The sequence below is a fragment of the Globicephala melas genome, chromosome 8 (genome assembly GCF_963455315.2).
Source record: "Globicephala melas chromosome 8, mGloMel1.2, whole genome shotgun sequence".
NCBI classification, from domain to species: Eukaryota; Metazoa; Chordata; class Mammalia; order Artiodactyla; family Delphinidae; genus Globicephala; species Globicephala melas.
The window spans coordinates 14,181,579-14,203,636 of NC_083321.1; the positions used below are offsets into that span (position 1 = coordinate 14,181,579).

At 61.1% G+C, this 22,058-nt stretch overlaps 2 protein-coding genes across 3 annotated transcripts; one reads left to right on the forward strand and one right to left on the reverse strand.

Moving 5' to 3' along the window:
- The first annotated feature begins 465 nt into the window (after positions 1-465).
- Positions 466-3,677, forward strand: FREY1 (Frey regulator of sperm-oocyte fusion 1). The gene is made up of 3 exons (XM_070046124.1): positions 466-594; positions 751-824; positions 1,021-3,677. Exons 1-3 carry the CDS (start codon positions 485-487, stop codon positions 1,137-1,139), a joined length of 303 nt encoding a protein of 100 aa, XP_069902225.1. The 5' UTR covers positions 466-484; the 3' UTR covers positions 1,140-3,677.
- MAPK8IP1 (mitogen-activated protein kinase 8 interacting protein 1) lies at positions 1,277-21,632 on the reverse strand. Of its 2 annotated transcripts, none has more exons than XM_030864590.2 (12): positions 21,335-21,632; positions 9,513-9,618; positions 7,124-7,444; positions 5,482-5,563; positions 4,367-5,179; positions 4,125-4,200; positions 3,390-3,562; positions 3,063-3,172; positions 2,844-2,960; positions 2,679-2,749; positions 2,461-2,559; positions 1,277-2,098 (listed from the first exon to the last, which is right to left on the reverse strand). In XM_030864590.2, exons 1-12 carry the CDS (start codon positions 21,433-21,435, stop codon positions 2,026-2,028), a joined length of 2,142 nt encoding a protein of 713 aa, XP_030720450.1. In that variant the 5' UTR covers positions 21,436-21,632; the 3' UTR covers positions 1,277-2,025. The 2 variants fall into 2 exon arrangements, with proteins under 2 accessions (XP_030720450.1, XP_060159256.1); XM_060303273.1 differs by lacking the exon at positions 21,335-21,632 and adding an exon at positions 10,792-11,287.
- Positions 21,633-22,058: the final 426 nt, after the last annotated feature.

Consider the following 22,058-nt stretch of genomic DNA (forward strand, 5'->3'; position numbering starts at 1 on the left):
GGAGGCACGGGAGGGAGAGTTGGGGCAGTGGTGGGGGCGGGAGGAGGGGATGAGGCTGAGTGGGAGCAGTGGGGACTCCAGGTGTGAGGGTTCGGTGACTGTGACCTCGGCTCAGGGCCTCCTGTGTGCCAGTCCCTAGGTACACACGTGTGTACCTTGCCTCACAGGTGAGGGAGCCGAGGCCCACAGAGATGAAGTGATGTGTCCGCCTAGCAAGAGGCGAGGTCAGGGTCCGAACTGAGACCTGTGCCCGTAACCAGTGATGGCAGCAACACGGTGTGGTGTGGCCCCTGCGGGTCCATAGCCTCAGTAAAATCAAACCACCAACCTCAGCGTGGAGGTTTCCAGCCTAGCCCCGGCGCTGGTGCTGACGCGGAGCCCCGGAACGCGCGCCCTTTGTGAGGTGGCCCTGGGAGTTGGCAGCAGGTTCTGTCCTGCCGGGGGAGGGGCGGGCAGAAGCCTGGAGCAGGGACCCAAGTCGAAGATGGTTCTCGTTCTCGCCATGCTGGGGGCTCTGTACCCCAGGGCCGCGCTGAGCCGCCGCCTCCTCAGCCTCATCCTGGCGGCTGCGCTCCTCTGCCCCAAGGCGCTAAGGTAACTCCTGGGGACACGGGGTCAGGGCTCAACAGGGCCAGGGGCCTGGAAGGTGGGGACTCTGCAGTGCGGCCCCACCCTGGCCCGTTTCCCCCTCTGCTGGGAGGCGGTGGTTTCCCTTTGGGGCCTGGGCTGAGCACCCCACATCTCCCGCAGGCCCCAGCGATCTGTTCCTGAGGAATTTTCAGCCCCCCTGGAACTCTTGGAGCCACTTTCTGGCCTGGTGGACGGTAGTATCTCCTCCTTCCCCTACCCCTTCCCCTCCTCTGCCCCCAGCCCTACCTGGTGGGGGAGAGATGCCCTAGGAGAGGGCGCCCAGGTCCAGCCTGAGGGCCTTCTCGTCCCAAACGGCATCTGCCTGGGGACGTCTTCAGTGGACGCAGAACAGATTCTCCCTCCCACTCATACTCTCTTCTCTCTCCTTAGACTATGGGGTGCGACCCAAGCACCCATGGCCACGACGGCCTCGACCCCTTCTCTCCCGGGCCCAGCAGCGCAAGCGGGCCGGGCTGGACGTGGCCGAGTATTATGACGCGCACCTGTGACGGGAACCCTTATGACACGCACCTGTGACGGGAACCCCTCATAAAGCTATTCTGTGCAGCAACGGCTTGGGCTTTCCCGGGATGGAAAGGAACCGGGCAAGGGAGGGGGTCCAAGTAGACAAGCAGATGAGACCCACTGCAGTCCCAACCGGAAATGGCACTTTAATAGTTGTGGCCAGCATACAGGACTGAGATGGGGCTACCGCCGAAGCAGCCAAGGGGCCTGGCGGGCCCAGGCCGGGGGCGGAAGCCGCCTTTTCCTGCTGAGGCGGGGCCCCCTGCGGCGCTCTCCCTCCCTGTGAGGCCGCACCCCTGCCAGGGGCTGGCATGCCGGTGATGGTAGGAGCCACCCAGAGGCCACACAAGTGACAGGGCTGGGGACGGGGACTGCACCCCTGCCTGCTGCTGTTTTCCTTGCTGCAAAGCCCTCGGGAGGTGGCTGGGCTCAGCCTGAGCTCAGGGCCCTCCGGGAGCTGGGGGCAGGGGTGGGGTGGGCACTCACAGGTGGCGTGAGCTTTGTAGAGGCCCGGAGGCCCTGGCAGGGAAAGTGAGGGAGGCCCAAGATGAGACAGAACCCTCCGCTCCGAGGATGGGCACCCTTCCTGGCCAGAGGCTTAACACCACCCCCCAGCCCCACTCCCTCCCAATCCCTGGGCAGCCCGCTCCGTCCTTCATAGATGAAGCTGATGCCATATATTACGATAAACTGCATTTGCCTCTCCCCATAACCCCCACCCTCCCCCACCCTCGGCCAACAGCCCCCCCGCTTCCCCATCCTCTGGTAGTGGCAGGTGCCCCTCCTCAAGCAGTGCCATGTCCTGTCAGCAGCCAGCCGTCCTGGCGCTGGCCCCAGGGCCCAGGGGATGCAGAGGGCGAGGCAGCGCTGCTACTCCAGGTAGATATCTTCTGTGGGGCAGGTGTACTCCACGAACTGCTTGTAGAACTGCTGGAACGCTCTCCTAGGAGGCAGGCAGACACGCCAGAATGACTGGGGAGGAACAGGATCTCGACCCAGGGTTTTCACACTGGAGCCTCGGGGTACCCGGATGGGGCTGCGCCTCCCCCAGCCAGAGCTGCTCAGCTCTGTTCTTTGCACACAGTGTTTCCTGAGTGAGATTTCAACTGAAGAAAGGGCCCAGCAACCAAGAAGTTCGGACCTCAAGACCACCCAGCCCTCTCTCCAGGCCTCTGTGACCCAAGGACGCCATGCCGAGTGCCGGGGAGGCCTGAGGGATGCTGCCAAGCATGAGGAACGTGTTCGGGGCCTGAGACCGGGGCTGGCTACAGGGCTGGGTGTTTGGCAGGACACACACACACGTACCCCACGGATTCTGCCAGGGCTTTGGTGGATTCTTCAGACACAAAGACATGGCAGGCGAACCGGTGGTCGGCAGGGTGCTTGGTGATGAACCCAAAATACCTGTGGGAGGACAGCAGTCTGTCTGGGCGGGACGGGGGCTCAGAACCCTCAGGCACACATGTGGACCCACGCCCTGAACCACCACCCGCGCCTTGACCTCTTCCCCGTCGTGTTCTTACTTGTTGTTCTTTGGATGGTATCCGCAGAAAGAGATGTTTTTTAACTGGAAAAAGTGGCTACATTTATTCCCCTACAGGAGGGAGGAGAGAAGAGGGTGGTCATCAGCCTGCAGGGGCACAGGTTGGAGGTCTGACGGGAGAGCGGGGCCAGGCCGGGGCAGTCACCTTGGCCTCCTGGGAGTCGTCAGCCTTGACGCCTATCTTCACACCCCGCACGCTGATCTCTAGGACGCAGCTGGAGGGCGGGTTAAAGTGCACGGTGAGCCGGCGGGTGGTGGCAATCTGTGGGTGAGGGATGGGAACATGAGGTGCTGGGTGGCCCTCTCCCCAGGAGAGGATGGGGACCGGGCCGGGGGTGGGCACCCTTCCCAGTGGAGCAGGTACCTTTTGCATAGCGGCACAAAGGACATCATTGCCCTTGTGATAGGGAACCTGGACTGAGCCCAGGAACTTCACCCGGAACTGGTCCACCCAGTCGCTGTTTTTGGTCAGGGCTGGAAAGCAAGCGTGGAGTGAGGAGTGCCAGACCCAGCAGAGGATGCACCACCCAGGGCTGCCCCGACTTGGCTGGGCCTCACTTTTCTCGATTATGAAATGGACCTGAAGTCACCACTGCCCGGCCCCCTCCCTGGGTGGTTGAGATCTGAAGCACAGGTCCGCCCGGCAGCAAATGGGGACCCAGTGGCACCAGGTGGGGGGAAGGAACACTACCTGCCATATGTTCAGGCTCCTTGGTGACCTCGATGGCGTAGTAGGCAGGAAAGATGCCCCGGGCACCCGTGCGCATGTTGTAGGCCTCATACCAGTAGTCCTCAGCCTGCAACTCCACCAGCAGAGGGTCATCCACTTCCAGCTCAAGTTCGTCTTCATGTCGAGGCACAAACCTGTCCCCAACAAGGGCCTGTGAGGAATTCACCACCCAGGCCCCTCCAGCCAGCCATCTACTCCCCACCCTGAGGTCGGGGGGTTGTGTCGGCATCGCTGGTTCAATAAACGTTTGCACAGCGTCCCATGTGCCTGTCACTCCCTGGGGGTGGGGGGGTGAGACCAAGGTCAATCAGACATGCATCTGCCATGGAGGAACTTGCAGCCCAGGAAGCAAGTGACCAGGGCCACTGGTAAACTGTGAGAGGTCACAGGAAGCGAGTATTTCCACAAGGAGGAGGGTGAGGGGTAGTGGGTTTTGTGTGTGGCCAGGTGTCTCTGCTGGGCACCCTCCTGGGCCCCTGCCCCGGCCAGATTAGGTGCTCAGTCCTGGGCTCTGGGCAGCACAACACATTGCTCCGAAATCATCCACTCCGTCCCTGAACTCCGAGTTCCTAGAGGGTGGACACTGTCCACCTGGGGCTGAGTGGTGGGGCTGGGTCTAGGCCAGGGGGTGACGGCAGAGGCAGAGAGGGTTTGGCCCCAGCTGCTGCCTGGCCAGCCCGGCCCTGGGGCTCTTACCGGAATACGGCCCGATGGCTCTGTTCCTGCTCCTCCCCGTTGATGACGCAGGAGAAGAGCCCGAAGGACTCCGCACCTGTAGATGAGGGGGGCGGGCTAGGAAAGGGTGGTCCCAGCTCCGGCTGAGGCTCGCGGGGCAGGTAGAGCGCTTGGTCCTAACGCATTGAACCAGATGGACCTGAGGCCACCTCCCGGGGACACCCTCACCCCGGTCCCCACACGGCTCCCTGCTGCCGACTTACTGGAGGAGCGAGAGCGGCCACTCATGAAGACGTTCAGGAACTTCTTGGAGAAGTGGACGTCGGGTTCATCGGGCGTGGAGTCCTCAGAGAGGCAGGCGGGGGGCCGAGGCCGGGGGGCCTCCTCGTACTCCTCCCCAATGGCCGACTCGTAGGGGGAGGAGGCAGAGGCGCAGTTGTCGTAGACGGTGGCCGAGTCGCTCTCGTCGCTGTAGTCCCCGAAGCATGGCCGCAGGCTCACCAGCTCCAGCTGTGCGTGCTCATCCACCACCAGCGTATACTTGACCGAGTCGTAGGACAGGGCGCTGGTGTCCGAGCTCAACGAGGCCCGCGGAGGCGGCGGCGGCTCGCCCAGGCTCCCCCGCCATCCTCCACCTGGCAGCTCGGCCCGCTCCGGGGACGACAAGCAGTCGAAGCCCTCGTCCTCCTCGCTGATGGAGGGGTGTGGCCGCCCTGCAGTTGCCGGGTAAGCGGCAGGGTCTGGGTCGGAGCTGACCGACATCCGGCTCTCAGCTGGCGGCAGGAAGGCGGAGTTGGGCTCTGCAGGGTCTGGGGGCCTCTGCACTGGTGTCAGGTAGATCTCCTCGGTGGCCTCCAGCCGCACGTCCGCCTGGTAGTGGATGCGGTCTCGATGCGAATGGCCCCGGCCAGCCGGTGGAGCAGCAGGGGGGCCGCCGGGAGGTGCCATCTGGGTGGCAGCGCTTCGGCGGCAAGGGCTGTCGGTGGAGGTGCCTCGGTCCTTGGTGGGGGCGGGGCTGCTTGGGGGCGGCAGCTCATCGCTCAGGCAGATGTGCTCATGTGGAGGCGTCTGCTCCCCTGGAGAGCAGGCAGGGCAGTGCTGAAGGCAGGTGCCTCGCCCCTGACTCCGAGGCTACCTGCTCCCTCCACTCAGCATGTGGACACAGACACCAAGATACAGCCTCCGGGGCAGTAGGCCTACGGCAGGCTCTGAGCCCAGTCCTCTCACGCCAGCCACAGCCGACAGCGGCTGGGCCTGCTCAGACCTGTGGGACCGGCAGTTCACCTCTACCCAGCAGGCTGGAGACTGCTGGTTTGCTCTCTGCAGTAGGGACTGAGGGCACGTGGAGGTCCAGGTAAGGGAAACGGTCGCGACTTACCTGTCTTCAGTGGTGAGGATGATCTCGACACCCGATCCTGCCAACTGTGCTTCTTGCCCAGGGAATTATTATTCAGTGTGTCCTGTGCAGGGAACAAAAGGCCCTTGTGACAGCAGCGCTCAACAGTGCCCGGCACAGGGAGGCCCTGGCCCTGCCCCCATCAGGCCATCCCTAGGCCATTTGCTGCTCCCCCCACCCCTTAATACTTGCCAAGGGCCTCACCCCCAACCCTCTGGAGCAGGCGGAAGGGGTGGCAAGTCACAGCCCTCCCAGCCAGGGCTATTGGTGCGAGACAGACCACCCCCTTGGCTCAGGGAAGCTGGCCAACCCTCAGGGGAATGCTCTCATCAGCCTCAACAAAGGTGGTGATGGCCAATGGGAATGGTGGTGAGTGGGGGGAGGGGCGGGGAGAAGCAAGAGCCATCCAGGGACAGAGCCAGACCGCCAGTCTCAGACACGCAGGGTTTACAAGGAAGATGCCCACTTCCAGCCCAACTCCCCTGGAGCTCAGGAACCTATGGCCTAGGGAAGGGGCAGGGACATTCTAGGAGAGCCAGGAGGAAGGCTCTCCCCAGCAGCTCCCCTGGCTTGGGGGACTGGGATGAATCATACAAAGGACGAATCCAGAACATGGTTTCCCCACCCCCCCAAGAGCACGTGACAGAGAAGTGACAGATGTAGTTGTCAGAGGCCTCCTTCCTGGATCTCGGGGCCACCCACCCCACATTCTCAGCCCCCTGGGACCCCTCTCCACGATGCCTACATACAAGGTCCCCTGCACACAACTTAGCCCCCTCCCCTGAGGACACCCTCACAGGCTCTCGCATGCATGAGTCTGGCTGCCAAAACCCACCCGAGAGGATCCTGGGAAAGGGACCAATCCTTTCCCTGCAGCCCCTGCACCCTCCACCAGCAGGCCCAGCTCCCTGAGCCACTCCTCTGTACCTCTCCAGACTGGGCCTGGAAGACAATGGGCCCGGCCGGCTCTCCCCAACCCTATTCAACCCTCCTTGGCATCCAGCCACCCAGTCCAGGGGCCCTAGGCCCCCAACCCAGCCAGGCAGCGCCACCTCCCATTTCTCTTCCCTGCCTTCTGGGAATCCCCAGCTGCCCACATTTCAAACTGGCTGCTGGTCCCCATCCCCAGCTCTTCACAATTTCCCATGACTTTCCCCCAAACTGACCACTTCACATGCCTTTTTCTTCAGGCCCCGCTTCTGACCCACCTTCACCGGGAACCCCATACCCTTGCACGCCCTCAAAGCCCTGTTCTCTTACTTCCCTACTTCTCTCTTCACCCGCATCCTTCCACTGCCCCTCTCAGCCCTGTCATTCCTTCAGCCTCTCCTCTCAAGGCTTCAAACCCAGCCAGCCCCGCTCGGCCCCTCTCACTTAGGACAGACTCTACTTGCCCTCAGCGACCACCTCCCCAGGGACCTCCCCCGTGGGAAGCTACGGAAGGTGTCAGCAGGCCCGAGACTTCTCCCTCCTCCGGCCTGGCAAGTGACTCTTCCGCAGCCCCTCCTGCTCCCCGGCCCGTCCGGGCCTGGACCCTGAGACGGCCGGCGCCCCGAAGACCTCCCGGGGCCCTGCCCCGGGGCACCGCCCCCTAAGCCCCGCCCCCAAGCCGCTGGCTCCTCACCTGAGACCGCGGCACCTGCGGGAAGAGGTTGAGCGTGGTGGGCCGCTTGGGCCGGTACGTATCCCCGCCGCCCGAGCCCTGGCCCTGACCCTGGCCGCGGGGCGCCGTCTCCTGGTGGGGCTCCGCCTCAGACGGGCCCGCTACCGGCCGCCGCGCCGCACGCTCCTCCTCGTCCTCCTCTTCGTCGTCCTCAGCGCCAGGAGTGTCCCCCGCCGCGTCGATCAGGTCCATCTGCAGCATCTCGGCCTGCAGCCGGCTCCCCCCGCCGCCGCCGCCGCCGCCGCCGCCGCTGCCCCCAGACAGCAGCCCGGCGCGTGGGGGCTGCTCGGCGCGGACAGAGGGGCGTCAGGGGGCGGGGAAGGGGCAGGGCCAAGGCCGCCGCGCACCGCCCCCCACGCGGGCGAGTCCATTCCGCGGCCGCAAAGAGGGGGACAGAGGGAACGGAGCAGGAGCCCCGCGAGAGGACCGTGCCCTCCCGCGCCTTCGAGAATGCGCGAGGCCGCCTCCTCCCCACGTCAGGCGGCGCCTTTTGCAGTCCACACTTCTCCCCTCCCCACGGTCCCCCCTTCCCGACTCTTTGCACCCTCCCGTTCCCTTGGCAACGGCCAGTGACCTCACCCGGGTAGTAAGCCGAGCCCAGAGTGAGGTCACCGCTGTTGCCATGGGGACGGAGGGTCGCCGAGGAGTTCGGGCCCCACAAGGGATGGGGACGGGGTTTTGAAGGGGGCAGGGAGGAAAACTGAGGAAACAGACTCAGCCAGGAGGGCCTCAGTGCAGACAGGAGGACCTGAGCGCGACTGGAAGAGGGATGCTGAGGGGGAGGAGCAAGTGGCAGGCACCTGGACGAGGCAGTTGCATCCCCACCTTCCTCGGTCCTCAGGCTGAGGCCCCTCCAACCTGAGGTTTTCTCTCAGGCCAGCCTACCTTTGAGAACCCCGTTCAGAGCCCCGTTCTAGTTCCAGCTCTACCACTAACTCCCTGGCACCTTGGACAGATCCTCTGACTCTCCAATTCCCCCACCAGTTAACTGTCTCCCCGCTTCCCTGAGAGGTGAGGACTCACTGGCAAGAGTACTTGATGGCCCCCTGGAGCTTGTCTAAGGCCCCACAGGGTACGCCCCGAGCTAGTACTGCCTCAGGGTCCTGCTCGTTGCAAGGACCACCCTCTCCAAGGCTCTGCTTGTGCAAGTGGGAGTCGGAACACCCTCTCCAAGGCTCTGCTTGTGCAAGTGGGAGTCGGAACACCCTCTCCAAGGCTCTGCTTGTGCAAGTGGGAGTCGAGAAGCTATCAGTCCAGAATCAGTGGCCTCTGCCTCCAGCGCTTCCTGGCCTGGCCAGAGGGTGGCGGGTTGGAGTACAGGGTACTGGAGGGTTAGCCCCACCCCTTGGTTTCCTCTTGCCTGGCAGAACTTACAGAACCTCTGGGGGCAAAAGGAGATCAACATAGAGGCACCCCATCCCAGCTCACACGGCAGCTCTCCTTTGCTAACCATTCTCCCAACACCATGTCTACTTCGGCTACCCACCCTCCGGGGGCTGAGAGAAGCTCTGGGCTCTGCAACCTTGCTCCGCACTTGCCTTCCGTCTCCTGGCTAGCAGCCCCTTCTTCCTGGGGGGGGCGTGGGGGGTGGGAGGGAGGCCCAAGCGGGAGGGGATATAGGCATACAAATAGCCGATTCATTTCATTTCACAGCAGAAACTAACACAACACGGTAAAGCAATCATACTCCAATTAAAAAAAGAAAGAAGACATAGGGGGATCCTTATCTTCCTCAGTCTCTCCAGATGCCGGGGACCTCCCGGCAGGAGTCAGAACTTTGGGAGCCGAGAGAGCCATCTGTCCTATGACAAAGCCATGGGGCCCAAAGCAGCAGCAATGCTGGATTAACCTTCTAGAGGGACCTTTAGGACGGTGGGCCAGAGAGGGTCTTCGAGGCTGTGTGGTGTGTTTGGTGCAATGGTAGCCAAGGGAGTGCCCTGGCTCTTTTTTCCTGCCCCAAAGCACTGCAGATTCCACCAGACTCCACCCTGCTCTGCCTCAGGCCCTCTGCCAAGGCAGCTTTGGAAAGGATTTAGGGTAGTCCTGAGGCTTCCCTTAATTCTGGCCCTAACTGCTGCTGTCCTAGGCCTCAAGACTTCCTGCTCTCTCCCTTCTTGTGGGCAGTCGAAGGAGCTATCTCCTGCCTTAGCCCCTGGCAAAATAAATAAATAAAAAAAAAATTAAGAATCTGAGCGCTCAAGATGTGCCAAGCATTGTACTGGATGTTTCTTGCATGTTATTGCATTTAATGAGGGTGCCACACAGACCCTGAAAGCCCCTCTAGATACGGGGACACCTTCAGTCCTGTCCCTACCCATCCTGCCACTCCACTCAGGGAGCCCACCCTTACCCGTAAGGACAGGGTGTCTTTGCACTGCAGGCTGATGCCGCACTCATCGGTGATCTCGGAGAGGTCTTCATCCTCAAACTCCTCCAGGCTGATGTCATGGGTGAGCCTGGTGGGGACAAGAAGCCAAAGTTACCACTCGGGATTGCTGCCAGCGGGCCGAGGCCCCCTGATGCCTCCCTAGTACCTCTTCCAAGGGGCAGCCCCTCAAAGGCAGATCACAACCCCCAGAGGATGGGACCTGGGGTCTACCTGTGCCAGTGCAAGGGGTACTGAACAGGCAGGGCAAGAGTTTGGGGCTCATGTCAAAAGGCAGGCCTCCTAGGGTGGCAGTGGAAGGGGAGGCTCCAGGTTACCCCAGCTCTTCCCAGCTGGGAGTTGTCCACCCTGCTGCCAATCAGGAGGCCATGCCTAGAAGGCCCAGCTGGTCAGAGCCTTGGCTCTGCCAGAGAAATGGCTCCCAGGGTCAAGGCAGGTGCCAAGGATAGTTCACCCATGGAAGAGGCAGAGAGTTGAGAAGAGACTCCAAGGGATGCCTGGAGGGGGGCTCCCTGTGCACAGCAGTGACAAAACCCCCAAGGTGCTGGCAGAGGCCCCACCCCAGCCTCCGAGGAGAGCGCCATGTCCCCACCCCAGGAAGTCCCACGCCTCGTAAGCCCTGGGAGCAAGTGCAGGGGAGTCTGGTGTCAGTCTAGTTTCAGCCTCTTCTAGGAGAGACCATGCCCCTGTTCTGTGTCCTTGGTCTCATCAATTCGAACACAAAATCCTCTTGCCTGGCATGTGGGCCCCGAACAGGAGGCCGCCCAGCTGGGGGCAGGGACAGGGGGATGTGTCCTGAACGCAGGAAGCAGATCAAAGCACTTCAGCGAGGGAACGTTAACTGGCTGTGTTAGAACCCTCGCCCCCCAGGCCAACCCTGGGCCCCAACCCCAGACTGCAGGACTGTGCCAGCCCCTGAGGTGCCTGCTGGTCCCCTCACCTGCTCAGCCCCTGCCCCGGGGACCCCGCCCGGTTTGGTGTGGGTGGGACATTGGGAGAATTCTGCTAATGAAGTTGGGGAGAATTCTGAGTCTTTTCTTCAGTAAGACCAAGAGACGGAGGCATAGAGAAGGGAGACCCACTCGTCCAAGGTCACCCAGGAGAGGTGGTGGACTCAGCCCCAGGGGGATCCTCGGAGGCCACACCCTCTGCCTCTCACCTCAACCAGACCAAACGGAGACCCGGAGCTCCATGGAGCTGCCCCAGTACTTCCCCTCCCCCACACCGGTCCCCACACCCCTACCAGCTCTCCCACTGATCCTCCAACCAGCTGTCATTGTCTGGGCTGGAATCCATCTTCAGCACCAGCTGCATGGAGAGCCCAGCCCGGCTGGGGGGCTGCGGGGCCCCGGAGCCGCCCTCTCATGCCCAGAAGGGTGGAGGTGCCAGGGCTCCGGACAGGGCTGGGGCCTCGGGCCTCCACCGCCTGGGTCTGCCTTTCTGAGTCCAGCCCGCTGCAGAAGCCTGGGGAGCTCATTAAAAATAGATGGGCTGGGAGAAGAGGCAGCGGCTGCCGACCCGGCCCCGGTCCCAGCTCTTCCCAGCCAACCCTCGGCTGCAGGCAGCTTCCTCCCCTGGCCCTTCGCGCTGCCGCTGCCGTCAGCCTCCCGCCGCGGGATCAGGTTACTGCAATCGATGCCACGGCTCCACCTGCCCTTCCAATGCCCCTGTCGGGGGCTGGGGTGGCCCCCCTCCCTGGCCCAGGCTTGTAAGCAGACAGCAGAAATCTGGGATGTTTCCCCGCAAAAGCCAGCCCCTGATCTGCTTTAAAGGGCCAGCACCACAATTAGGGCTCCTGGTAGCAAGATGGAGGGGCTTCCAAAATCCTCCACAAATGGACGCTCCATCCGCACAGCTATTCGCTCACCCCCATACCTCATCAGAGAGGTTTCTGTGGGCCCAGGCAGCCTTCACACAGTGCTGCCTGGGGTGGGTCTGGGCTGCCTCTATTGCCCACCTGGGTGCCCCTCCCCAGGGCTCCATCCTTCAGTACCCATCCAGGAAGTGCCTATGGGCACCGGAGGCGCTACAGCCAGGGCTAAGGCCAGATCATATGTGGATATCTCACGGCAGGGCAGGAAGGGCAGCTGGGGAGCTAATGAGCCTCCTGGCACTGCGGGGTGGCGTAAGCAGAAGCTGGAAGGTCCCTGGAGAAACAGCGGGGGGCGGGGGAGCTGGATGGACATTGTGCTCTTTAAGGCCTCTCCTGACCTGGAGCCCGAGGGTGGTAGGTTCCCAGGGCTGGGGGAGGGTGTGGTGTGGAAGTAGGGGTAGGGTGGGGAGGACAGCCCAGCCCAGAAGCCAGAGCAGCACAGGGCGGCATCTCTGGCCCTGGGATGAGAACCCAGTGGCGGGCACTAAGCAAATGGTTAATATACACACTGGCTGCCTGGCCAGTCACAGAGAAGTCACTCCTGGGACTCAGTCAGCACCAGGCAGCTGCAGGACCACTGGGTGTCTAACCCAGAGGTGCCCTCAGACGCCCCCTGCTCTGCCGGTGACCTCTGCACACATCTGCATCTCCTCGTCCTCACTGCCCAGCCTGGTCTAGCTCCTGCCTCTGCAGTCCCAGACCCCCGCACTGGCCTGCCTGCCTCAGTTTCCCCATGCCAGCACCGTCCCACCCCACCCGCCACTATCAGGAGGAGCTGTCCGAAATGCCGCCCTTTCGCCCCTGACTCAAAACCCTCCAAGATGCCCTGCTAGTGGCTGACTCCTTGGCCTGGCATCCAGATCTGCAGCTCCCTGCGCGACTGCCTGCCTCTGGCGCCCGCCTCCCCAGTGTCTAACCCAGCGCTTGGATGGAGCACACGGCAGGCTCTCAACCTGTGCTTGTTGGTAGAAGGCTCAGTTAAGCCTGCTCCTCCAGGAAGCCCTCCTGGCCCCGTGTCAGTGCCTTACAGCCCTCCGGGCAGCACTCACTGGTCCCCTGTCATTCCCCTTGCTCGTGATTGGCATCACCCTCTGCGTGGAGGCAAGGCAGTGTTGGGGAGCAGACAGGACGAGGCCTGCATCAGACGCCCTCCCTCCCCTCTCAGGAGGCTCCAAAGATAGATGGAGCTCACACCCTGCCCCCACCCTGCACCTAGCCGGTGGTGAATAAAGGTCCCCTCCCTCCCAGTGAGGTCTGGAGGGCAGAGCTGGTGAGGTCATCTTGCATACACCAGGCACCCAGTGCGTGTCTGCTAGATGTCCGTCAAGGACAACCTCAGCCCCCACGGACTCCTCTCAAACCAAAGTGTCCAGGGCAGACCTGCAGGGTCTGGCTTGGACCTGGGCTGGGGCTTCTCAGCTCATCTCTACACACCTGATCTCAGCATCACCCGATATTCCCACTTCCTGGGACAGCAGGTCTGGGGGCAGGCAGGGACAGCTGTATCAGATGAGGAATGAGGTTAACTGAGGGCAGTGGTGGAAAGAGCACTGGGCTGGGGCTCAAAAGCCTGCACTTGGGACTTCCCTGGTGGTCCAGCGGTTAGGACTCTGAGTTTCCACTGCAGGGGGCATGGGTTCGATCCCTGGTTGGGGAACTAAGATCCCACATGCAAGCGCGGCACAGCCGAAAAAAAAAAGCCTGCACTTGATCCCTGGCTCTGGTGGGGTGGGTTAAGGGAGCTCCTTAATCTTATTTTCTTCTCATAAGCAGGCAAGATGGTGGAATGGCCGCCATATCAGGCTCAGAGGCAGGAGGCCTGAGGTCAGATCCTGATTCTTTCGCTTATGGAAGCAGCCGCCCCGTCTCCTGAGCAGCTGCTGTGCCCTGGCCACCAACCTTCTTTATGCTCTGCATCTCCCTTCATCCTCACTCCAGCCTTGGAAGAGGGTTTTTATTCTGTCCATTTTACAGATGAGGAGCACTAAGGCCCAGACGTAAGATGCCATAGGTCCGCCATTTCCCCATATATAAAATGAACCCTCCCCATGTCTGGGTGCTGGTAAATTTAACTGAGTGGAGTGTTTGTGAATTGCAAGGTGCTGTCAGGAGGTCACAACCAAGGATCAAGGGGCTTTACTGATTATGGAGTCCCCTTTGCAAGTCATACTCCCCCCACCTCCCATCCCCCAGCCCCAGCCCCCAGCCCCAGCCCCAGCCCTGCCCTTTCCTCCTGCTTTTCCAGACACCAGGTGTTCTGGGTCTCTCTGCTGAAGCCCTGGGATACCCTTCATGGAGGGAAAACTAAACAGACCCTTTGTCCCTCCAAGCTCAAGAAGGGCAACTACGGGGAGGAAAGAAAAGATGGAAGGGAAGAGGGAAGGAAGGAAGGAAGGAAGGAAGGAAGGAAGGAAGGAAAGGAGGGAGGGAGGGAGGAAGGAAGGAGGTTCCCTCCTGAAGCCACTGACCCACCTTCCCCATGGAGACCTGAGCCCTGAGCGCCACGAGGCCACCTCTAGATCTGGAGACCCCAGCCCTTCGGAGGCAGCCGTCGCTGATCAATCAGACCTGCTTGCCCATTCTGGTGAGATGGTTCCTGAGGTCTCATCCACATTAGCATTTGGTGACTCGATGTCACGGGTTTGGTCTCTGGAGACCTCCCTGACCTTTGGCGTCTATCTTTATATTCCAGGCCCCCTCTTCCGCATTAACCTCATCGCCTCCTGCTCCGGTGCCCCAGTCCCTTCCTCTGGCCGAGCTGGCCCCTCACTGCACTCTGAACATGCCATCCTCAGGCTCCCCTTCCCTGAGCCGAGCTCCCCTAAATGAACAGACAAGCCTCTGGTGTTCCGACGTTCATGTCACGGCCTTTTCCCTTGCCACGTGCTGTCACATCTCCCTGTTCGCCTCGTTCCACCTACAGCAGCTCTTTCTAATCTGCTGTTTCAACCCAGTAGTAGGTGGAGTTAGAAGTGCACGCGAAGGGAGGGTTAAGTGGTAAAGTGCTGAGGCTTTAGCTGAGCAAGGCCAATCAGAGCCAGGCATCTGGTTGCTCAGAGGCCATTCCTGTCTTCCTGCTCCTGGCTCTCCTCCTGGAGTGAGGTAAGGATGCCAGCGGAGTGACCTTGGGTCCTGACCATGGTGTCCCACGGGCCCCTCTCATGACAGGGGGCATCTGTGGTCCAAGGGTCCAGCCTGTCTCTCTGCTGCCTTCTGAGTGCTGAGCAGAGCTGCCCAGTGGGCTCTGGGACACGAGCCCAGGCTGCCCTACTCTAAGCAGCTTCCCCGCTTCCCTCAGGCTCCCCTACAGGCCATTCTCCGAGGGGCCACCAAAACCGACATTTGAAATGCAAATCTGGTCTTGTCACCCCTCCCCAGCTCAGAATCCTAACAGCTTCCCCCAACCCTTAGGGAAAGGGGCCAAAATTCTCACCTGTGGCCCCTCCCTTCCCCTCTGGCCTAGTTCATTGCCCGCCCCCCCCAACTCTCTAGGCTCCCTTAACAAAGGCTCCTCTCACCTCCCTGATCAGGCCAAGAGCCCTGCTATGGGCTGGGTCCCTCTTGCTGGTGTCCTGGGTCACTGTAATTTTACCTTTGGGCTCTGCAGCCAGTGGTGGGCTCCCCTTGGAGGCAGTCCATCCCTGAGGGCAGGATCGTGTCTCGTGACCAACAATGGGTGGTGCCTGATACAACAGGTACTTAATGAACATTGTTGAATGAATGAACCACTGGTGTCCCCAGGTCTTTCTAGATTTCGCCCTTGGAAATCTTTACGTCAGTTCCCCTTTCAACTCAACTTCCTGTGTCCCCACCCCTCACCTGCATCAGAGTCTGGGGTGGGATGTGGAGGCCTCGGGGAAGGTGGCACTGGCTAGAATGGGGGCGAGCCAGGCCCAGCGTCACCCTCAGAGCCCTCTCTCCATCCCACCCCCAGCTCTGGGTGGACCTTGGGGCCAGGCCGGGTTTGTTCCTCTGGTCTGGAATTCCCTTCTCAACTGTGTCCACACTGAGGTCATCTTCACTGAAAACTGAAACCAACCCAAGAAACAAGTCTCAGGAGAAAACCCTTACTTGGGTTTATCATGTGTCTCATCTGTTTAAACACCGTGGTGTTGATATGGAGCAAGAACCCTGGGATCTGGTGACTCGACTTTCAGGAAACTATCCTGAGAAAATTATCCCACCCAGGGAAAGACCTTTATACACAAGGATGTGTGCTCTGGTAACGGCAAACAGCAGAGCAGGTATGACTCTCCTTTGGGATGAACGTTATAAAGTCTGTGAACTGGGACTTCCCTGGTGGTCCAGTGGTTAAGAATCCGCCTTCCAATGCAGGGGACGCGGGTTCGATCCCTGGTTGGGGAACTAAGATCCCACATGCCGCGGGGCAACTAAGCCCGTGCGCCGCAACTACTGAGCCCGTGCGTCACAACTGAGACCCGACGCAGCCAAATAAATAAATAAAGTCTGCGTATTAATGTAGAAAATGGCAACTAATACAATGAGCAGAAGACGGAACGCGTCACCTTATGGCTCCACGTGTTGCTTCACACGCAGGAAGAAACACTGACAAAACACGGCTGTGAGATGTGGTGGGATCTGGGGGCTCTTCTCTCCTAGTCCTTGCTGGGTCACACCTCCCACCAGCCGCCTCCGGGGCCTGGCTCTGGCCCCTCACAGAGCTGGGTTTCCTGAGGGCATGAGACCCACGGCCCTGTACCCTGTAGGCACTAAGTAAATGCCTATTAGAGGCAGTGCTGGTTGACCCAGGCCCTGGGTGTTCCACGAGGGCATCTGGTGCCAGATGAGGCAAGGCCCACGGTCGACGCTCCCAGAGATTTCCTGAGCAGGGTCAGGGGCCAGAGGTGGCACCCAGGATGGGCAAGAGCCCCTGGAGTGGGGACGGGGCCAGGGAACCAATCTGTGGGATCCACTGGGGCCCCAGGGATCCAGAGACCAAATGTAAGGCTCTGACCTCCAAGAAGGGGGGTCGAATCCCTGCCCTGGCCACAACCGGCTGTGTGAGGCGAGTCCACGTTCTGTCCCTGCACTGGAGGTTCATCGCAGCTGGCGGGACACTGCCCAGGGGCTGGGGCGCAGTGGCCCCGGCAGCCGCAGCTCTTCATCCCCCCCCCCCCGCCCCACAGCGTGGCTGGCCCCCCCCTCACCCTTCTCTGTCTCTCTGGGTGAGACGCTCTCCCTGAGGCTTCAGGCCATCGCGCGCTCTCTAAGTGGAGACTCGAGGGTCTTTGGCCCCAGCCCCATCCTCTCCTTTGAGCTCCAGACCCCAAACCAACTGCCTGCTTGAACCCTCCAGTTGGCTCCCCCAGTGATCGCCGAGCTCAGATTCAGCAGGCCTCCGAGTGACTTCACCACCCTGCCCACCAAACCTCTCATCTCCTGCAAGGCAGCCCCTCCCTCGGGACCTAGCATCATCCTGGACTCCTGTCTCTCCTCCCCCCTCACACCAGGTCCCTCAAAAGTGGGTTAATCTACCCTCCCAGCAGCCTCCCAGCCTCCCTGTCCACTCTCTACCTGGCAGCTGACATACCATCTTTTTTTAAAATTAATTTATTTTTGGCTGCACTGGTTCTTTGTTGCTGTGCACGGGCTTTCTCTAGTTGCGGCGAGCGGGGGCTACTCTTCATTGCAGTGCATGGGCTTCTCATTGCGGTGGCTTCTCTTGTTGCGGAGCACGGGCTCTAGGCACGTGGGCTTCAGTAGTTGTGGCGCATGGGCTCAGTAGTTGTCGCTTGCGGGCTCTAGAGCGCAGGCTCAGTAGTTGTGGCACACAGGCTTAGCTGCTCCGTGGCATGTGGGATCTTCCTGGACCAGGGCTCAAACCCGTGTCCCCTGCATTGGCAGGGTGATTCTTGACCACTGAGCCACCAGGGAAGTCCCCGAGATACCATCTGATACCGTCATTCCCTGGACCTCTGCTGGCTGCCCCTGCTTGCAGGTGGACAGGCCAGGGTCCCAACACGACCTTCGCGTTCCTGCATGCCCTCTCTCCGCGCTTGTGCCAGACCGGGCGTCACACACCCTGCTGGCTCGCTCCTGCCTTGAGCCCTCCCCCCGGGCCGCTCCCTCCCTCTTCTCTTCCCTCTTCACCCTTCCTCCTCTTGGGTGACACTCACTCACCCACCAGGCCTGGGCGGAGCTGACCCTTCCCTGACCCAGGGCTCCTCCAGGCCCCTGACCCGCACACCTACGGCCTATCTGGTAAGGCCTTGTCTGTCTGTCTGACTACACTGACCACGCGTCTGCACGACGGGCCAGGCCCCTGTCAGTGCTCTGGAGTGTCTCAGTGAGCCTGGCAAAGTGCAAGCACTTGTAGGTTTTCTGGGGGGCTGTGCTGCACGGCTTATGGGATTTTAGTTCCCTGACCAGGGATCGAACCCAGGCCCTCGGCAGTGAGAGCACGGAGTCCTAACCACTGGACGGCCAGGGAAATCCCACAAGTACTTGTTGAATGAACGAAGGAACAGCTGAGTGCACAGCACCTTGTGAAGAGATGAGTAGGGAGGGCCCTTGTCTCTCAAGCCCCAGGCAGTGTGGAGGCAAGAACACCACCGCCCCGCAAGGGGTCCTGAGGCCCCGGTGCTGCCCCAGCTCTGCGGCAACTTGCTGTGTGTTCTCGGGAAGCCACTCACCCTCTCTGTCTCCTTCTAAGTAAAAGGGGAGGAGGATGGGCTGGACGAGCTGACCTCTAAGGCCCTTCTCACCCGCGCTCCCCTTCCACACACCCAGGGCAGCTGCTCACTTTACTCCCCACGAGCCTACCATGTGGGCTGTCCCACTGTCCCCCTCCTATGTCCCACCGTCCCCCTCCTACGTCCCACTGTCCCCCTCCTACGTCCCAGCTCAAGGCATCCGTTGCTAAGTTTCTAAATTCTCTCACAGAATTTCCTTAAAATGAACATGTATCACTTTCATGTTCAATTTTCTTTTATTATTTTGTAAGTTACAGAAGTAACCTATGCTTGTGGTAAAAATAAGAAGTCAAAGAATACAGAAGTATGTGAAGTAAGTGAAAATCCCTCCCCCGACACCAGAGCCAAAGGTAACTACTAGTAACTGGTTGGAGTATTTCTAAAATCAGGAAAAAAAAAAAAGAAAAGCACATGTTTATTTAAACCAACTATCAACGAACAAACGCTCGCCACTCTCCCAAATCCACACCATGTGTCCCCCTCCACAAACTCTCCTCTGTTGTTTTTACTCCAGGCCCTCTCTTTCCAGGGTGGCTCTGAACTCAGACTGCGTTCAAACCCCAGCTCTGCCACTTATCTAACCTCTTCATGCCTCAGTTTCTTCATCTGCAAAGTGGGGATAACAATAACACTCTGTTTACGTGGTTCTGGGCAGGACTAGATGCTCTTGCACAGAAAGTGCTTAGATTGGCAGCTGGGCAAAGTGAGGGCCTCCCAAAGCGGCGGCGGCGTTTACAGCGTTTTTCTCTGACAGTGTGCACTGTTCTCCTCTGAACTCTCCAATTTTATCTTGAATTAAATAAGAAACCACTAAGGCATTATTGGGCACCTACTCTGTGCTGGGCATTGGGCAAACCAAAGTTTAGGTATTGACTCCTTTTGCCTCCTGGAAGCTGACAGTGGTGCTGGGGGCACACACACACGCGCACACACACATGCACAATAATAACAACAATAAGAACAGCCCTACGTGAACGCAGCTCTTCACAGCCCTTGAAACACTCAGCATGTGTTGTCTCATCCAAGTCTTAGGACCGCCCTGAGCAGGGGCCAAAGTCGGCGTTGTGGAGGAGAAACAGAGACTCAGGCCTTCAGCACCCACTCCTGGCACGTGGCTAAGAGGACTGAGCCAGGATTGAAACCCAGGCCAGAGCCACTGGAGAGCGGTCCCCACCAGGGTTACACCAGCGGTCTGTGAGAGGCGGGAAGGGGAGCCGGCGGGGCGGGCCCTGAGGGGCCGGAGACACTGCCCTTATTATTCCCACACGCGGCCAGGCCGAGGAGTCCTGGAGGGCGGGCCCACGCCTCAGCCTTGGCATACTGCCACTCTCGCCCACCGGGCTCAGGGCTGGACACACTCCCTGGCTGGCCCGCCTCGTCAGCTCCTCTCCCTAAGGCGTCCATGGTAACCTGCCTGCCAGGGCTGGGGCGGAACGGGAAGCACTGTCACCTGGGGATGGGGTAGCCGGTAGGGGGGGCCAAGCTGTCCTCTGGGCCAGAGGCAGGGCCTGGAGGTAGAGTGTAATGAACATGGAGACCCCGGTTCCAGTGCAGCCTCAGGCTCTGACTCCCTTGGGGTCCTCGGGCAAGCCACCCTGCCTTCCTGAACCTCAGTCTCCTCATCTACAAAATGGGCGGGCCCATGCCCATGCCCAGGGTGGTTGTGAGGGTGACCTGAGCCAGCACAGGGAACACGCTTTGAGCCGTAATGAGCTATCTAAACGTCCGCTGGTGCGGAGGGCTGACACTTGTTGAGCGCCCGCTTGACGCACATTAAGGAATCAATATTAATTAGCTCACCTAACAGATGGGATTCAGAAAAGACAAGAAGCTGCCCAGGTCACACAGCTAGGAAGTGGTGGAGCTAGGATTTGAAGCCAGGCCTGTCTAAGCTCGGTGCTCTCCCACTACAGAGGGGTCTCCTGGAAGGGAGGCAGCGTTTGCGTCGAGGTGGTGTTTCAGGTCAGTGGGGTCAGTCTCAGACCTCAGCCCCGTTACTCTGAGGCACTAACCCCAAAGCCCCCCGGCCCTGGAGCCTTCAGGCTTGGCATCCTCCATCTGGTCCCCTCCCTCTGGGCTCTTCCAGCTCAGCTCAGGGCCTTGGGGGAGGTTTCTAGTCCTGATGATGCCATTAGAGATTCCCAGGGGTCCCCGCCCACCTGAGGGCCGGGGAGCCAGCAACCCCTTGGTCTGAAGATGGGCTGGCGCCAGAGCCCAGCTGGGGCCTGGCTGGGGTGGGGGCCCCAGGAGAAGGGAAGGCGCCAGCTCATTAGCTGGAGAAACAATGGGCTGGAATGCCAAGTCCTCTTTCTCGGAGGCTCTGGAGCAGTGACACCCTCCTCTTCCTCCTCTCCAGCCGGCGGGTTAGGAGGGCCAGGTTAGGAGGGAGGGATGTTCACCCCTTCTCCCACAACACCCTCTGCCACTCTCTGAACTCCACCTCCCAATTGCCTAACACCAGATGGGGGCAGGGAGAGAGGTGAAGGAGGAGCTCAGATCAGGGTCCTGGGTAGCTACTCCAGCAGGAACCATCCCACCAATACCCCTGGCTACTCCTGGGTGCTCCAAACCAGACTCCCTCTCTCCCACAGCCGGGCCTAGGATCTCGGTGTTGGGCCTTCTTCTGCACCTGCACACACCTGACCAGGTAAGGGCTTGCCACAGTTCACGGAGGGTCCTGGCCACGCCAGGCCTGGGAGTTGGGCCCCTCTGGCCAGGCAGGACTGGGGGAGGGGCCTACGACTCCCTCCTTCCTGCACCAAGGCTGTCGGTCGCCCCAGGAAACTGGGACCCGCGGGGCACCCTGGCCTGCTCCCATCTCTATTCAGAAGCCTTCTGACTGGGCACAGGCAAAGCCCCAGACGGCCTGCCTCCTCCGGGATCTCAACGCACACGCCAGGCCTCACCGCAGCCCAACGTCGGGGAGAAGGCGGCCTCCGCGCCCACTCCTCCAATTCCAGCTCACGATCTCCTCGCCTAGGACACGGAATGGCGGAGGCAGCCGCACCACGGATATGCAGCGGCCATCAGTCTGGACCTGAGGCTGAGGGGGGGCTCTGGGCGCTCTGTCTCGGACGGAGACTCCATCCCCACGCCGCCCTCTCGTTCCCGGGGTCTGTGAGCTGGGGGCGCGGGGGTGGGGGAGCCCGGGCAGGTCAATCCTGATCGAAGGGCGGGTCGCGGCGGCCGGAGTTTCTCACCTGAAATTGGGCGGCGACGCGATGTGCAGCCCCAGGAACGGGGAGGCGGCAGGCGGGGACGCGGCCCCCCCGCCCAGGCCGCCGCTCTCTCGCTCCGCCATTCTCCCGCACAGCCCTGGCCATCCGGGCGGAGCGCGGCGCGGAGGCGGCGGCGGCGGCGGAGGGGAAGGAGGCGGGGGCGCGGCGAGAGGCCGCCGCCGCGGGTAAAGGGCTGGGGAGGGAGCGGCGGGCGCACCTGCGCAGGGCAGGGCGCAGTTCCAGACCGCGCACCGCTCTCGGGACTGGCGCGAGCGCCACCGCGCGCGCCCCCGGGTTCCGTGCCAGGGTCTCGTGCGCCCCGCCCCCTGCCCCGCGAGCTCCGCCCCCCGCGCGCGCTCTCCAAGGTGCTGAAGTCTCCGCCCCGTGGTTCCCGGGTTTGGCTCAGCCCCGCCCTAAATCCCACACCGGCTCCTCTGCCCATTTCCTCCCACCTCAAAGCCCTCCGTGCCCATGCGGACTCTGCTTCTCGGGGTGGGCCTAGCGCCTGGGTATCGAATAACTAATGGTGGGTCCCTGGTCCCTAGGACCCTAGTTGACCCCCTCGCTGCAGGCGAGGAAATGAGGGTCACGGAGGAAGGCAGAGAAAGGCGAGTGGGTGTTGGGAGTTGGCTCCTAGAGCAGACAGATTTGGAGTCAGGTGGTGTGAAATCGCAGCCTGGCTCTCCAAGTGAATAGGTGGTGTGGC

Excerpts from the sequence above, each read along its gene's own strand:
- MAPK8IP1 (XM_030864590.2), bottom strand. The coding sequence starts at position 21,435 with ATGGCGGAGCGAGAGAGCGGCGGCCTGGGCGGGGGGGCCGCGTCCCCG. Across the intron at positions 5,564-7,123 it reads CGCAGGTGCCGCGGTCTCAG|GACACACTGAATAATAATTC; the intron begins GTGAGGAGCCAG and ends TTCCCTGCACAG. Across the intron at positions 4,201-4,366 it reads TGGCCGCTCTCGCTCCTCCA|GTGCGGAGTCCTTCGGGCTC; the intron begins GTAAGTCGGCAG and ends CCTCATCTACAG.
- FREY1 (XM_070046124.1), top strand. The coding sequence starts at position 485 with ATGGTTCTCGTTCTCGCCATGCTGGGGGCTCTGTACCCCAGGGCCGCG. Across the intron at positions 595-750 it reads CTCTGCCCCAAGGCGCTAAG|GCCCCAGCGATCTGTTCCTG; the intron begins GTAACTCCTGGG and ends CATCTCCCGCAG. Across the intron at positions 825-1,020 it reads ACTTTCTGGCCTGGTGGACG|ACTATGGGGTGCGACCCAAG; the intron begins GTAGTATCTCCT and ends CTCTCTCCTTAG.